The following is a 17,452-nucleotide window of genomic DNA, read 5'->3' on the forward strand; positions in this document are numbered from 1 at the left end:
TGAGAACCCATCAAATGCCTCCAAAGTGCTCTGGCTTCCTACATATAATTACAAATTGCAGAATACTAATTTTGGTGTCAATCAATTTGAGAACCAGTGTGCTGCACTAATACTCAGTGGGGGGCATTGAATATCAATTTCTCTGCCTGCCTCTAGCTTAGTTCAATTCTCTGTCCCCGAATTGTCTATTCTGCTTAACATTTATATCTATACCATGAATATTATTTTCTACCTTTTAATGTAGAATAATATTTTCTATCAAAATATGTCCTTTTTTTAAATAGTATCTTAAGGTGAACTACTTTAACCAATCCATCACTTGGAATATTTCTTTTCTTTTTGTCATATGTAGGGCCTTTCTAAAATAAACTTAAATTTGTCCATGCTTCTTGCACAATACAAGCTTTTATTGGTCCTGCTACCCCTTTTATCCTTGCAGTTTTAAAATTTAAATTTTAGCAATTCTTTTTCATATATAGACCTCCTAGCAGGCTGCTATCAAACTTCCTTTTCCTTTGGTGTGAAAACAAAGAAAGAAATCTGGGTTCAAGTTTGATTCTGCCACTACCTGTGCAAGACTTTGAATAAATTCCTTTCCAGGTCTCTCTTCCCTCATTTATAAAATGGAATCATACCTAACACTGTGAGCATTCAATGAAATCATGCACATGGATTGCTTAGCATGGTGTTAGCATACATTCAGTGCTAGTCTGTGCACCTGCTTACAATATCATCATAAATGTCACTTAAGTGACTGTCTCCTGCAATTAATGGTGATTCCTTTTAAGTCATAAATTTGACATTTAAAAAACTAATTTTAGGGGAAATCTGGCCTTTGTATGCAGACATACAGATTATAATTTAACATTGCTGGATGACTTCGAGAGATCAGGGGAAGCAGATTTGTGTGGGAAAGCACGATCCCTGGAGTCAGACCCCACCACACATCAACTGTTGACAGTTTCACTTGTTCGCTTGATCAGTGCTTACTGTGGGCTACTGTGCCCACGGCCAGGTGACAAAACACCCTGAATTCTTGTCCTCATGGAGCTGGAAGTCTAAATGGGAAAGAAGACAGGGGAAGGATTATAAAAATAAACATAAGATTACAGATTGTGATAGGTGAGATGAGCAGGGTGCAGTGAAAGAGAATAATAGGAGAGACCTAACTGAAACATGAGTGGTCAGGGAAGGCCTCTCTAAGTAAGAGAGATTTAAGCTTAGCCTGGAAGGAGAAGATGGAGAGAGCTAGGCCAGGAGTGGGGAGACAGCATTCCTGGCAAATGGAATAGCCCATGTGAAGCCCTTAAGTTGAAAAACCTCAATGCTCTTACAAACTAAAAGAAATCTATTGCGGTTGAACATAGTAATAAAGAGAGAATAACGATGAAAGAAGAGGTCGGAAAGAAGGCAGTAGCCAAATGATGAAGGCCTATGGGCTATATTTAGGGTCATCATATATCTGGTGTCACAGGAACTGTTTGGTTTAGGCCTATTGCCCTAATGTAATTATTAGTAACTCCCTCTTCACTCTTAAAAATGTCCTGGTTTAGACAATAAATAATCTTCACTCTAGCTGTATTAAACAGTATGGATTTTATTCTGAGTGTAGGCTTCAAAGAGAGTCTTTGAAGAATTTTAAGGAAAATGATACCATATGATCTACTTTTTAGGTGATGAGGCATGAGTGAATGCAGGGAAGAAAGTCGGAAGGCTATTCAGGAGTGTAGGAGAAAGATGACCTTGCCTTGGAGTGGGATGGTGACACTGAAGATGGAGCGATGTGGATAGATTCAAGACATATTTTGGAGTTAGAATGGTTAGGTCCTAGTGATGAAGTTAATATGGGAGATGAGGGAGAAGGAGTTATCAAGGATAACTGTGAGGTTTTTAGCTTAAACCACTGAGTGGCTGGTGGTGCCATTACTTCAGTGGAAAGCAGTTGAAAGGAAACACTGAGTGAGGAATGAAGAAAGGGAAGAACCAGAGCTCTGTGTTTGATGGTTAAATTTGAAAAGTCATGGAGATGCCAGGTATTTTGCCCAAGGATAAATAGCAGATAAGTAGATCTGAGTAGTTCTAAGTTGATTTGAGATTCAAACTCTTATCTTATGAGTCCAAACCTTATATACCCCAGAAACCATCTTAAATGTAGAGTTGTGCTTGAATATTTCTTCCTGTCATGTTTCCTGAGTAATGCTTGTGACGGATGCCTAGGCCTTTGCTTCTGGGCACTTAGTCGCCATAGGGACCTAAAAGTATATTTAAATAAATTTCTAAAAATGAGTAACAAACTATCTAACCCACAGGCCTTTTCTTTAAGAAAAAGAGATAGGAAATGAGATTATGGGGTGTGGCTGAGACCCTCACTTGACAGTTTAGGATGTCAGGCACAGGGAGGTTATGTGTTTTCACTGATGTTGACCAGGTAGTGGGAGAGCTGGAATGTACAGCCTCAGTCTTCATCCCTTCCAGGTCATGGTTTTTTTGCAGAAAATCTATGAACAGTCCTCCGGTGAGAGGTCATTTAGCAAATGTCTGGATGAAACAGTGGGTTTTGTTGTTGGCCTGAGTTAAGGGGAGGGTTTTATCTCCATCAGGGGAGAAACACCATCTTCAACAGTCTTTCAGTTGTGAGCAGAGCTAGTTTGATTGTTCAGATTTTCCTTTGGCGAGAAGCACATGTGTTTTGAGTGTTACAGAGCACCCTGTTGTGTGAGCCTCGCTAACCCGTGCCTCTTAGCGCAGCTGATGTGTCCATTTGCTATGGGGTGACAGCTGGCTGCCCGGCCCATCAATGCGACTGCTGTTTCAGGTAGAGACAGCTGCTCTGCCACCAGGTATGGGGAGCCGAGAGAAGAAATAGACTAAAAAGGTCGCTGCTCCTGCAGTTCCTTGGACATCACTCTGGTGAACTGACTTGGTAGTGTTCATTGGATGGAGTTCTTTAGATAGTCTCCTCTAGTTGACATCTTATCAAATTAGTGCTTTCACTTTACAAAAATTAAAATGAGTTTCAGACAAAAGGACACAGTTGTTTAGAGTCATCCTGCTAGAACATGATGCTGATTTCATGCAACATTTGTGGTACCAATCAGGTTTCAGCCGATTAATTAAATCATACCAAGACTGGGAATGAAGTTTAAATGATCGTGCATGGAATTACCCACACATTTAATGATCATGGCTAAAGCAACATTTGCACGGGCCTTGGGTGTCATGTTTACCCGAGAGTGACTTGCTCCTTTCATCCACGTCTCTCAGCTGTCACCCCATGTCTGGAGAGTGTGCCTGCAAGCCAGGCTGGTCAGGACTCTACTGTAATGAGACCTGTTCTCCTGGATTCTACGGGGAAGCTTGCCAACAGATCTGCAGCTGCCAAAACGGGGCTGACTGTGACAGTGTGACAGGAAAGTGCACCTGTGCCCCAGGATTCAAAGTGAGTGGCTTGGGCTGTGGAGGAAGGAGATAAGGGGTGCAGCTTGGAGCATATTGATACCATGATTTATTTGACCTTTTCTGAAGTCCAGTGAATGTGCTAAAAATCAATCGCATCATTAACAAGAAAGAAAATGAAGAGAAATGTAATAATAAGAGATATAAATACTTACCTGAGAATGATAACTGGGCAAGCCGGTGAGACTATAAAGTGGCATTAATATTTAATTATTTAATTAATATATGTCATGAAGTAAGATGTATTTTAATTATTCCTTATGTAATTATTTTATCATGTTTTATAGGTAGCAAAGAAATTTTCCAAGTAGGATATGTATTATTGTCAACCGTTTTTGTTTTAATTCCATGCAATTTGAAGGTGCATACTACATCGTTAGCATTTATTATATATTAATATCCAAGGATTAGTAGTATATAAGTTTTTCAGTCCCTTTGAGAATCTAGACCTTTCCAATATGCCTATAAGCTAACAGAAAAGAATTTTGCCTAGTTTCCAGGATTTCTTAGCAACAGATTAGAAATTTTTGTTTTGAAGGAAAATGGGTTGTTCTTGAGTTATTTTCTCCCCTTTTTGAGAGAACATTAAACTGTGAAGAATGTTGATGATTACTCCAGAGCACATAATATAGAATGAGTGAGTCATAAGTCTCAGAGCTGAGATCTTTACAGGATTTTCTAACCTGTGTCACAATTCTTTGGTTGAGCCCTTGAATTATCCTTAAGAGTCTTCTGTTTTTAAAGGAGGGTGACCTCCAGTCACCTTTGGTAACCAACTTCTATGTTTAAAAGCTCCCTGTCAGATAATAAATTGAATCATGCTGCTGGCTGAGTGTGTTCTATTCCTTTGCCTCACCCGCTAATCGTATTACATGTTATACAAGGCAGTCTAGGAAGCATTGCAATTTAATGTATAGTTCATATTTATGTTTATTGACAGTAATTGTACAGCTACAGTTTGTTGTTCTATATCTACTTGTCTGAGCAAGGACAGAGGGTTTTGAATTTATTTGCTACCAAGGAAAACTAATGAAGGCAGCAGGCTTTTTGGGGGTCCTATTCAATACTGTATCCTAAATATAGGCCAGCTAGCATTGCCCTTGAATCTGTACAATTAGTATAGTGGTGATGTTATAATAACTCTTAAAAATACAATGTGTTAAAATTAGAGAGGGACTGTAATTAGAATGGACAAGATATATTTTTGTTCATTTGTGTTGGCCTTATTTCATGTGGTAAAATTGCATGCATTTTCCTATTTGCGCCCATCTAGGGAATTGACTGCTCTACCCCATGCCCTCTGGGAACCTATGGGATAAATTGTTCCTCTCTCTGCGGCTGTAGAAACGACGCTGTCTGCTCTCCTGTGGATGGGTCTTGTACTTGCAAAGCAGGTGAGTGGGTGAATGAGTCTGTTACCTGATCCTAGTCCTGTTAACTCCTAAAAGCACAGGAAAGAAACTTTAACTAGGATTCTAGCTCCAGCTGTGCAGAAATACGGTGCCTGGACTCAGCAAGACCCTTAGCCAGGGAGAGCTCTCCTGCTTTCGTGAGTCAAAGGGAGAGGCTCACATGAGATTATCTCTGAAGTCGCTGCCAGCTCCAAAAGTCTGTGAGTCTCTGTGCTTTGGTGAAGCGTAAGCAAGCAGACATGTGTCCATTCCCCTAAATTGATTGGCCTGGAGTCCTGACAAGAATGCAGCCAAGCACCTGATTGTACGTGGGGGCCGGATCGTGTTTATTCACAGTTGCTGCAGCAGCCGGCATCCTGGATACTCACTGTTCATGGTTCATGGGCTCCTGCTTTAAAGATGGGGTTGTTCTTTCAAACGCAAACTTTCCTTCTCCCTCCCATATAAATATTTCATTTGCTGACCTGAACAAAACTCAGCACCCCACAATGTGCATCACTGCGCATTAGACAGTGAGTGATGTACGTTGTGCAACTTCACTTCATCTCTCTTCCCCCAGTAGCCCGGTAGTGCTTCTCAGCGTTGGCATCCTTGACAGCTGTGCGGGTGCTTTAGCTCATTTCTGATAGAGGCTTTACGTGGCAGAGCCAATGCTCCCTGAGCTGTGGCAGGGGCACTTCTGTGCACCTCTGAGATGTTTCTCAGGTGAAGAGTGGCTTGGAAAGGCTGGGCAGAGCTCCCTGCTGCCTTTGTTTGCTCACGTGCCCTGGCACTCTTGTCGTGGCAGGCTGGCACGGGGTGGACTGCTCCATCAGCTGTCCCAGTGGCACATGGGGCTTTGGCTGTAACTTAACATGCCAGTGCCTCAACGGCGGAGCCTGCAACACCCTGGATGGGACCTGCACCTGTGCACCTGGATGGCGTGGGGAGAAATGTGAATTTCCCTGCCAGGTATGACCCAACTGGGAGGGCCGGGAGGAGCTGATGCCAGAGGGTTAGCTTATTTTTGCAGACTTCATGATTTAAAGTGCCTGGTAGTGAACCAAACCATAGTGACTACTAGAAGAATTGAGGTGTTTCAACTCAGATTGGATACAGGATAGGAAAAGGAATAGATGTGGAAACTAGTTAGGCAGCTTTGTGAGAATCCCTCCCTTCCTCTCTCTCCTGGTTCCCGCCACCATTCCCTTCTGTTTTCTCTATTCTAATATACCCATATCTTCGTGGCAGCCAGTAACCAGCATTTGTCAAACACCCAGTGTATGCCTGTCAACTCTCCAAATATTGTGTTTCCATTATAATGGAAATCCTCCAGGCTTTGGGGTGGAAAGTGGCAGGACATTGAAAGGGGGTGGTGATGGTGTCACAGAAAGCCTCAGTGAGGTGGGGAAAGGTTTGGAAACAGCTGCCTTTTAACACAGATATCTCTGAAGTAACACAAATCTCCACAGATTTCCATGGTTCAAGGCTGACTCTGTTCCCTTGACCTACTTTGGAGGCACCCATCATCAGAACCCCTGTGCCGAGTGTGCCGCAGGCCAACAGGGTGGGCAACGGGTAGTGCATTCTGTAGTAACAGCCCATTTCACTTGCTTCCTCTCACGCACGGGGCCAGTTTCCTTCCCTCTTTTCCATTGCTCTCTCTCCCTACGCTCCCGAGCCATTAAGCATTCTCTCAGTGGTGTGTGTTCTCTGCCTCCCGGGGATCATCTGATGGTGAGGTGACACCATGACCCCCTGAACTGGCCCCCTCGAGGGGGTCCTTCCACAGAGCGCTTTTCTCCCTGGGCTTCCTCCTCATTAAGTGCAGCCCATTTGGCAGCTAGAGAGCATCTCACCGGAGGCTATTCCATGCCCTCCAAACCCCTGGGACAAAGTTAGCTTAGCTTTGCCTCCTGTCATCCACCAGTGAACAGATTATCAGTGCTCTGAGGTGGGCTTGAAGATCACCCTTCACTCCCAGTCTGAGTGTGGACAAAGCAAAGCCCCCAGTCCTTTTTTTCGTATATTATTAGATGCATTAATAAATCAGCAAAGGCTGAAGATGGTTTAGTGGCTCACACTGTAGCAAAGCTAAATCCTATAAGCCAGAACAAACATTAGTAGAACCTAAAAGTGTTTTTTTAATATTTTATTTTAGTAAGCACTAGACAAATGATTATGCCATCTAACACCCACTACCTGTTTAATGCTGGTTCTCGGTGCCTCCCTGTTGGTAATTTTGCAGCTTGGTGCTGTGGGAGGTTTGTAGTACTCTCCCTCAGTCAGGACCTGGCAAAAGAGCAGGGCTTATAAATGCAGAACTTTCATTCCTCTCCCACAAACTAAATGATCACGTCCGTGAAGAGTCTCATCTCTGCTGGACCACCAACGCGGACGTGCATGTGAAAACATTAAGGTCTGGGAGGGGATGAGGGCGGGGGTGGGGGTGGGGGTGGTGCCGACACACACTGCATCCTGGCTCAGGAGGTTGAATCAGAATGTTTCATGTGGTTTCGATGGCATCATGGAGAGGAGGATGCTAATTAGGAAAAGTGACAAAAGATGTTAATTTCTCCTAGTTCTATGTATCTCATTGGCAATTTATGGAAATGAGCTTCATCATTAGAACTGTTATTTTTTAAATTTTAGGCTTTCTTTATGTGGGTCAGGGACTTCCCTTTTCACTAATGAATAGAATGCCTTGTAGGAGAATAAAATTCTGGAGCCGTGTATGGTGGCAGATGTTAACTTATTGTGGTGATCATTTCACAATATAAACAAATATCGAATCATTATATTTTAGACCTGAAACTAATAAAATGTATGTCAGTTATACCTCAATGGGGGAAAATAAATGCCCTGTAAGGAGTACTGAAATATTTTATAAAAATCTTTAGGAACAAAAAGACAATATTTTTATGAGTTGTGGCTCATGGTAAGATAAATATTATTTTAATTAATTGGCATGTTTACCTATATTTGGTTTGGCATAGTTGGTTCACCGTTCATATGGTAGACATAAACTAAGGTTTGAGCGATTTAAAAATGCTTACCTCTTGCAGCCTAGCCTATATTTGGGGGGCCAAGAAGACATGGGAAGAGGTGATTGTAATGCACGCTGCTGAGAGGTGTTTGGGAGGGGAGGGTGTTGTTTCTGAAACGGCTGACTGAGGTCCCTCTCATCTCCCACCATGGGATTCCCATCCCTCATTGCTATCTTCCATGCAGGATGGCACGTATGGGCTGAACTGTGCCGAGCGCTGTGACTGCAGCCATGCGGATGGCTGCCACCCCACCACGGGCCATTGCCGCTGCCTCCCCGGATGGTCAGGTGAGAACCAAGGGCCACTACTTGAAATGGGAAACTACTTGAAATGGGAAACACGCCAACTTGTGCCTAGCGCTGTTCCTTGCTACTTCAGAGAAACATGCACAGGTCAACTTTTCAGAAAAAATTGAAAATGTGGTAAAGTCTCCAGGAAGCGGACAAATTTTTACCCAAGAAGTATTACTGCTAGGCCTAATTAATCTGTAATCCAGGGATGACTTTTTGTTGAGTCAGGCAAGAGCAATTCTCTTGAGCCTTCTGGTATGGATGTTACGGAAAAACCTGAACGAACTTTTTGGCCAACCCAATAAACTATCAGAATTCACGTCATCAAGAAGGGAAAACTGTGAATTGCTGTGAAGAGTTTAGCAAGACCTCTGTGGTATTTTTGAGCATTGAGGAAAGAATGATTGAAATAAACCATAAGAAAATAAGTTCACCTCAGTGAGGCAAAACTATTAAATAGTTTTATGGTTAATATGCAAATATTAAAATATTTATTACTAGAAATATTTCTTACAATAATATTTGTCTTAAAAATTCATAATATGGGGCTTCCCTGGTGGTGCAGGGGTTGAGAGTCCGCCTGCCGATGCAGGGGACACGGGTTCGTGCCCCGGTCCAGGAAGATCCCACGTGCTGTGGAGCAGCTGGGCCCGTGAGCCATGGCTGCTGAGCCTGCGCGTCCGGAGCCTGTGCTCTGCAACGGGAGAGGCCACAACAGTGAGAGGCCCACGTACCGCAAAAAAAAAAAAAAAAAAAAAAATTCATAATATGATTGAGGACAAATTTTCTAACCACAAGGTAGAAGTTTCTCCTTATTTATATGGCTTCTTGGTTTCAGCCAGGAAGTTTATCAAACTAACAGTGGTCTTGGGAGAAGAACCATGTTTTTACTTAGGATATATAGACTTGGGAGATGGCACTAAATGCTCAAGCAAATTGGGATCTTGCTCTTCTTTTTGATACGTCAGTTCAAGGGTGTTCTAAGAAGACAAAAGAAGACAAAAAATAGAATTTTAAACCCTCATTAAGAAAAATTACTAATGGGAATGCAATAGGAAAGTTATCAGATATTGGAAAGAATGAACTGAATATATTGATGAACATTTCTTCTGTAAGTAAATTGAAATGTTAAATGCTGATTGCCAACTTAGAGTGAAATCCTGTTAAACTGGAGACAGGATTAGAGGTAGATAAATGCACCAAAACTTTCATTTAAAATTATATTCTCATTGGAAGTCATTTGTGTGTGCCTTTGTATATATTTGTGTCTAAATATATTTGTATATATATTTAGAGAAGAGAGGGGGATTTGTAAGACAGAGCTGCTTCCATATTGGTGATTCTTCAGTATCCTCGAGAATAGTTTTTTAACTTGTCCTCTAAAAGAGAAATTGATGGTAACGAGCCCAGTATTCTCTTCAGTGATGGTTCATATTTTCAGAAGATGGGTCTTTCAGAGAAGACTCTTAGCCTGCATACCAGAGTTGTCATGTTGAGGAAATTACGGAGTGGCCTTACCTTTTAGCAAAAATGCACACAAAGAAGACTCTAGAGAAATAATAATAAGTAATGCTTATTGAGCGCTTACTGCAGGCTTACAGCTCTATGAGGTAGAAAGTATTATTTTCTCCTTTTTACAGATGAGGAAACTGAGGCAAAGAAAAGTTAAGTGGCCTGACCCAGAGTCCCAGAGTCAGTAAACATGAGAAATGGGATTTGCACCAATGCTGTCCCACCGTGTAGCCAGCTCTCTTAACTTTTACACCCTACTGCCATGCATGGACTTAGTCCAAGAAGTGCTGGGGGGAGAGGGAAGTTACGCTGAGATTTATTTTCAGCATGGATGAAGACTTCTGAGAATTATATGAGAGGACCATGGTGCTCAGTGCTGATAACTAGCAACCTTTTTATAGATAGATAGGTAGGTATGTAGGTAGGTAGATAGATAGACTCACATATCATAGAATTCACCTATTTAAAGTGTAGAATTCAGTGGGTTTTAGTGTATTCAAACAATTGTACTGCCATTACCACTATCAATTTTAGAAGATCTTCATTACCACCCTACAACAAAAACCCTATTAGTACCTATTAGCAGTCATTCTGCATTTACTCCCAACTCACCCTCCTACACCCTTCTCTCTACTCTAGGCAACCACTAATCTACTTTCTGTTTCTGTAAACTTGCCTATTCTGGATATTGTATAGATTCATATAACATGTGGTATTTTGTAACTGGATTCCTTCTCTTAGCGTATGTTTTTAAGGTTCACCCATATTGGAGCATATATCAATACTTCATTCTTTTTGACTAGCAAATAATATTCCACTGTGTGGATAGGCAACATTTTATTTACCCATTCATCAGTTGATAGACATTTGGGTTGTTCCCACCTTTTTGGCTATTATGAAAAATACTGTTATGAACATTCTTGTACAGTTTTTGTGTGGATGTATATATTTTAGGTATACACTTAGGTGTGGAATTGCTGGGTTGTATGGTAACTCTAAGTTTAACCTTTTTAAGAACTACTGCACTTGTTTTCCAAAGCATCTGTACCATTTTGCATTCCTACCAGCAGTGTATGAAGTTTCCATATCCTCACCATACTTGTTATTATCTTTTTGATTATAGCCATCCTGGTGGGTGTGGAACCTTATCTCATTGTGTTTTTGATTTGCATTCCCTCAATAAGTAATGACGTTGAGCATCTTTTCATGTATTTATTGGCCATCTGTGTATCTTCTTTGTAGAAATACCTCTTCAGATACTTTGCTCATTTTTAAACTTGGGTTATTTGTCTTTTTATTATTGAGTTGTAATATCTCTTTATATATTCTAGCTCTATGTCCCTTTTCAGATATATAATTTGCAAACATTTTCCCTCTGTGATTATTTTTTCACTTTCTTGATGGTGTCTTTTGCCACAGAAAAGTTTTTATATTTATAAAGTTCAGTTTATCTACTTTTTTCTTTTGTTGCTTGTACTTTTGGTGTCAAATCTAAGAAACCATTGCCTAATCCTAGATAACAGTGATTTATGCCTGAGTATTCTTCTAAGCATTTTATAATTTTAGCTTTTATATTCTGGTCTTTGATACATTTTGAGTTTGTTTCTATATATGGTGTGAGGTAGGGGTCCAAATTTATTCAGTTGTATGTCAATATCCTGTTGTCCCTACACCATTTGTTGAGAAGAACATTCTTTCCCCCACTGTATTGTCTTGATATCCTTGTCAGAAAGCAATTTACCATAAATGTGACAGCAATTATTTCTGGACTCTCATTTCTATTCCATTGATATATATGCCTATCCTTATGTCAGTAACATACTCTTTTGAATGCTGTAGCTTTGTAGAAAGTTTTAAAATTGGGACATGTGAGTCTTCCAACTTTGGTCTTCTTTATCCAGATTGTTTGGCTATCCTGGGTCCTTTGAATTTCCATATGTATTTTAGGATCAGCATGTTAACTCCTGCAAAGAAACAAGGTGTAAAATTAAAGAGGATTGAATAAATAGATCCATGAGAGTAATATTGCCAACTTATCAATATTAAGTCTTCAGATCCTTGAACGCAGGAGGCCAACAGTAACCTCTGCAGTGGTGTCTCTCAGCCCTTTGGAATTTGTTGAGAGCTTCTTTGGCTTCTGGCAGGAGTAAACTGAGAAAAACTGTAGTGTGCTTGATTTCTAGTGTTTGAGAGCTACCTTGGGAAACAGGTCAAGGCTTGTGTAATAGACTTCATTTTCTGTCAATAGGAGCTACCCACAGAAACAAGGACTCCCTGGCCCTCTAATTCCTCCCTGACTTGCAAAGACTGAGATAACTGACTTCCCAATGTGAAATTCCACCTTCCCATGTTTCTATTTGGCTCTTAATGACTAAATGTTAAAACTACATCCCTCCAGGGATTAAACCAGATTTTGTGACTTCACAGCGTTCTTGAAGTTCTCAAATTAGTGACCAGTACTAAGTTCTCAAAGACCACAGTGAAGCAAATAGCATTTTACCCCCCTGGCAAATTCAGAACTTAACTAACAGAGAAGTCACATCATTTGTTTTGGGCCATACTCCACCAAATCTACTTTTGTCTTATGAATATAGAGGAAATGTGAGATGTTCCTGAACACAACAGTCATTGATCAAGTATACACCTGCTTTGATGATTTAGAACAAGCCTGTGAAAAGCATGCGCTAGTATACATGAGAAAAGCAAGAGATATGATTTAGCCTGAAGCCAGCTAGAAAATGTGTTAGTTACATTCCATAGTCTGGGTCATGGAGTAAGACAAATGATCCCATCTGGCCTTAGACCTGTGGAGCTCCTGTGGGGATACGGTGGCTTTGTCACACAACATAATCTTTTTTTTTTTTTTTTTTTTCGGTATGCGGGCCTCTCACTGTTGTGGCCTCTCCCGTTGCGGAGCACAGGCTCTGGACGCGCAGGCTCAGTGGCCATGGCTCACGGGCCCAGCCGCTCCGCGGCATATGGGATCTTCCCAGACCCGGGCACGAACCCGTGTCCCCTGCATCAGCAGGCAGACTCTCAACCACTGCGCCACCAGGGAAGCCCCACACAACATAATCTTGTAATCCTCTGTCCATCTGTGACTGGTCTGCTTCTCCAAAGGGGAAGAAGTTTTGCTGCTTCATTTGTTCTATCACTTGTTGCCCATCATCTCTTTGCTTCATGGCTCCAGTGTCTAATTCCTGTGAGTCTTCTGCATGGGCTGTTGGTCTGTAAGTATCTAAGACTGCTGGGAGACATTTTTTAGAGCAGTCATCTCCTGCACTCAACAGAACACACTTGTATAAGCAAACATATGTAGAGGAAAAGAAAGTTCCTGAAGTTCTGGAAAACACCCTACAGTTGGATCAAGAATTGGCTTATTTTTCTAAAAGGAAAGAAGAGTAGACTCTGTATCATGTACACAGAACACCGTTTCATTGTCAAAACTGGGTAGACTCATCATTTTTCATTACATACTTGTTTTGAGTAAGTGCCTCATAAAGACATTTCAAAATAGGAAGAAAGCTTTGCTTTTCCTTTAGATATCAGGTTCGGGGCAAAATAAGTAACCTCAGTCCAGGGAAGCAAGTGATTCTTTTTCCTTCCTCCTTATTTTGGAGATTGCTCTAGGTGAAATGTTGAGAATCGCTGGAGACGGTAGCAAGTATGTGGGATGACAGTGAGGCTTTTGTGAAGGAATCAATGAAATCTAACACAGGGACCTGGGCTCTTCCCTCGACCAAATCGTCAAGATACTGTAGAGGCACCAAATGTGCTCAGCCGCTGAGGATGGGGAGAGGCTGATCTGGCCAAGGAGTATGGATCCAGAAAGAAGGGTCAAGAGACCTTTATCCCTCTTTGCAAAGAAACTGACATACCCACATTGAGAAAGTCAGGCACTGACATGATATACTGAGGAGGTCAGCTTGCTTTCTCAACCAAGGGGCTCATCACCATCCTTGTGACTTCACTCTCTTTTCTAATGTTTGACAGTCTTTTTTCTTAAAAGAAACAAGACTCTTATTTATTTCTACTATAATTGGTAGTCCCATTTTTACCTAGTCATAAAATAAGTTTTCAAAATGTACTACCATAAATATTAACCAAAAGTTGCATCTGACATCCCAGATACTATTTCCAAAAGAAATGTAGCATTTTTCAAAAGAAGAGACATGCACTTTTATTATATGTTTTTAATTAAAACCTTAATTTATTGATGTGTTTAGCCAATAGGTTACTTTATCAAACAGAGGCAGATTGCATTAAAAAAATGGGAAAAAATGAAACATCAACAAGATATAGGCTGTGTCCTGGGCTCCTTCTCCCACACCTCTGCTACACACACACACACACACACACACACACACACACACACACACACACACACACACTCTAATAAAATGAGACTGCCTCTTCAAAATCATTATTCTGAAATTCCAGGTGTCAGTGAAATATAGTTAGGTGTATGTGTGTGTGTGTATGTGTGTTTCCAGAGTAGTGGAGTGATATGCTTTATAAAGTTTTTCCCCAAAACAGAAACACGCTGATGTTTTTTTTTCCCCTTCCTTTCTGCTCTGACTTCAGTCAGCTAGATCACCTCTTTGCTGAGTGTTACAGCTAATCAAGATTTCATTCCAGCTGTCTGGGAGGATATGCAGTCTCCAGGCTGGTTCCCGACCCTGGCTAAGATCACTGTCACCTGGGAACTCCTTTAACTCATATATTCCTGATCCCCACTTCACACCTACTAAATGACAGTCTGGAGGGTGCATGAGGAGGAGGATGGAGCCATTGCCAGCCCATAAAGTACCATTCAGACAAATTTGGAAAAGATTTGGAATTCCCTCAGGGTGTGCTTCTTGGTGGTAGAAAGCAACGAGCTGGATTTCTGCTCTAACTTAGCCCTTTAGCCAGGGGCTCTTGTGCAGTGTACAACCTGCACAACCTTACCTGTTGGCCGTGTCTGTTATTTAAAAAGTTACCCCGGTAATTGCAGGGGCAATTACCCATCTGTGGGTTGGCTTCTGCTCTACCTTGCTACTCTAGTGATTGAAGAGTTTGGAGTCCATGGGAACATTTCTGCGACAGAAAACCTCATAGCCAGTGGCAAAAGACTAGAGGAGGCTTAGAGATACATTCATTCCGGAACAAAAAAGTTAAATGCAAAACTGAGAGAAAGGAGATTAAGATGCCAAAGCAAAGTCTAGGAGCCTTAGGATAGAGAGTGGGACTAGCAAGGCGTGGATAATGATGAGGAGGGGAAAGGAGAGTAGGAAGAGAGGTGGGGTGCTCGTCTGAGCCCAGCCAGGAAGGGGGGCACTGGAAAGAGGAAACACTGCAGGCAACTTCATGAGAAGAGGCCAGCTTTTCTACTCTTTTCAGCAAGCAGAACCAGGCCTGCAGTGGTCCCAGCACCTCTCCAGAAGGACAGTCCCCCTTTCTAAGTTTCCACACACACACCGAGTTTGACCAGCTGAGTAAGGGAGCTGCTGCTTCGGACACTGATCGGTGATGCCTGAATTGTCATAGTAAGGGGAGACCCAACTTTCTTTGTCAAGTGACATAGAAGTGCAAATTGAAGTGCACATGAGTTTTAATCAACGTGCTTTGCACCCAATCAGCCACAAGTGCAAATGACTCGTTATTTGACCCTTTAAGATATTGGGGCAGGAGGGTGGGAAATGTTTAGCACATGCATATGTCTGTCTGTCACATGGTCTTGGGGGAGGGAGTAATTTAAAAGCAGAACATGGGGTCCCTAAAGTGAGGGTGGAGGGAGGGGCTCGCCCTCCCAAAAGAAAGGCTGTTGTAAAAGCCAAGCTTCCAGATCCCTAATCTGCCTGGCATTCCGTTCTGTTTGCTTTTATCTGGGCCCGGACTAAGGCGGGCCATGCTCTCTGGTGTTTTGTGTTGCCACTGCAAATACAAACATCTCTGATTTACATTATTTATTTATCAAGATTTTTTTTCAACTTGGCTACCAATATAGCAGTTCCTTCTTCCTTTAACGTTTATGGTATCGAAAGAGAAAAATTTGATTTAACAACCATTTATTGAGTATCTCCACGTTGTATGCAACCGCAGTGCTTCGGTGCTAGGAACAGGAAGATGAGGTGGCACCGGCTCCTGGCCGGCAGGAAGACATTCATGACTCTCAGGGAAGGCATTGTGTGGGCAGAGGTGGATAGGCCAGGGAGTCACTTGTCTACACTGCCATACGCCTCTGCTTCAGGTGTCCAGAGGATTAGAAAAGCAGAGATAATGTTATGACTAAATAATTTAGTTCCTCTCTCCTATAATCACCAGGCCCAGTGATTGTTAACAAATCTCACTCTTTGCTCTAATAGATATTTAGTAGCTCATTGCTCGGGAACAAGACATCAAATCAAAATCATTTCCTTCATTCATTAACGCCCCAAATATTGCAATACTTGTGTGAGGAATATAAACAATTAAGTAAGACAAGGAGTTTGGGTTAGATCTCTGAGAGGGGAAATAATGACACCCCAGATGATTTATTTACTGCATTCATGCCATCACAAATGCCTAGTGAATGCTGATTTCACGTGGAGACCGTGGGCATAATGCATCAGGCATTAAATGCACGAACATTTCTTTAGAGCTGCTTAGCTGAAGTTTATCACGATCACTCAGCCATTGCCTAGCAACTCGTGAAGGCTGTCAAAGAGCTCTTTGTCCTCAGTCCTGGCAAAAACAGTCCCGCACAGACCTCCTTATCAGTGTTAGAACATTATCAGGAAAAAATGCTTCCATTGAACTAGAGAGTCCTGCAAATTTAAAGATATCCCTTTCCGATTTTGTCCCTTCTTCCAAATAGTGTAGGAAGTTGTTTCCTGAATTAACTCGTATTAAAGCCTCTATCTGTACTTTGATAAACATTCCAAAAGAATTTCCTTAAGATGTCCCATAATTCTTCTATTGCTTTATAATCTGCACTAACATTTAAAATCACAGACCTAAGCTCATCAAAGTCTGTCTTGCCCAAAATAAGCAGAGCAGACATTTCCACCCCCTTAGCTGGGAAGAGTCCCCATTTTAGGTACACAAAACATTCATGTGTTGGGCTTCCTGGTTTGAGTACTCTTCTCGTAACTTCTTCGGAGAAGCAAAGAATGATATGGTTGCTCCATACAGTTGGAAAATGGTTCTGAATATTATGTTGGAAAGAGGAACTGTGCTTATTGACTCATTCAACAAACATTTATTTAACACCCTCCATGTGCTGGGCACTGCAGTGAACAAAAGCAGCATCATCCGTCTCTCCCTCACAGAGCTGCCAGAATTCCTAAACTACCCTGGATGGAATATGGGGGGGGGGGGATGGTCTTTCATCTGCATTCTCTCCTGCACCCCTGTGGAATTCATCCTGCCCCCAGGTGCCATTGATTTCATTCAAGACCTTGTCATTTTTAGCACTTTTTACTTGGGTAACCCAAAATAGCCACCTGACATGTCTTCTTTCTTCCAGGCCCATCGTCTTCAAACCATCATCTTCCCTCCTACAAAGCACAAATCTAACTATGCCTCTCTCCTACTTAATTGTCCATCTGGTCTCTGTTAACACCAGGAGGAAGCTCATACTCCACAGCATGGCATCCTTGGCTCTTCCCTATGTGACCACTGCCTGCTGCCCCGTTGCCTTTCCTGCTTTTCCCAGCACCAATTTCAGCTGTCCCCAACACTTGTGATTTCTGAAGGATAGACACATACTTCTTAGGGCATGAACCTTGCACCC

At 41.8% G+C, this 17,452-nt stretch overlaps 1 protein-coding gene across 6 annotated transcripts in view; it reads left to right on the forward strand.

Moving 5' to 3' along the window:
• MEGF10 (multiple EGF like domains 10) overlaps positions 1 to 17,452 on the forward strand; it is a gene marked incomplete at its 5' end in the record, with an annotated part of 363,778 nt that overhangs the window by 321,049 nt on the left and 25,277 nt on the right. For all 6 annotated transcript variants that reach the window (XM_079916644.1, XM_079916645.1, XM_079916646.1 and 3 more), the window contains 4 exons: positions 3,265 to 3,439; positions 4,730 to 4,850; positions 5,656 to 5,819; positions 8,079 to 8,181. In XM_079916644.1, the coding sequence (XP_079772770.1) occupies positions 3,265 to 3,439; positions 4,730 to 4,850; positions 5,656 to 5,819; positions 8,079 to 8,181 (563 nt within the window). The remainder of the gene's footprint in view (positions 1 to 3,264; positions 3,440 to 4,729; positions 4,851 to 5,655; positions 5,820 to 8,078; positions 8,182 to 17,452) is intronic.

Source organism: Stenella coeruleoalba (genome assembly GCF_951394435.1).
Source record: "Stenella coeruleoalba genome assembly, chromosome: 3".
Taxonomy (NCBI): Eukaryota; Metazoa; Chordata; class Mammalia; order Artiodactyla; family Delphinidae; genus Stenella; species Stenella coeruleoalba.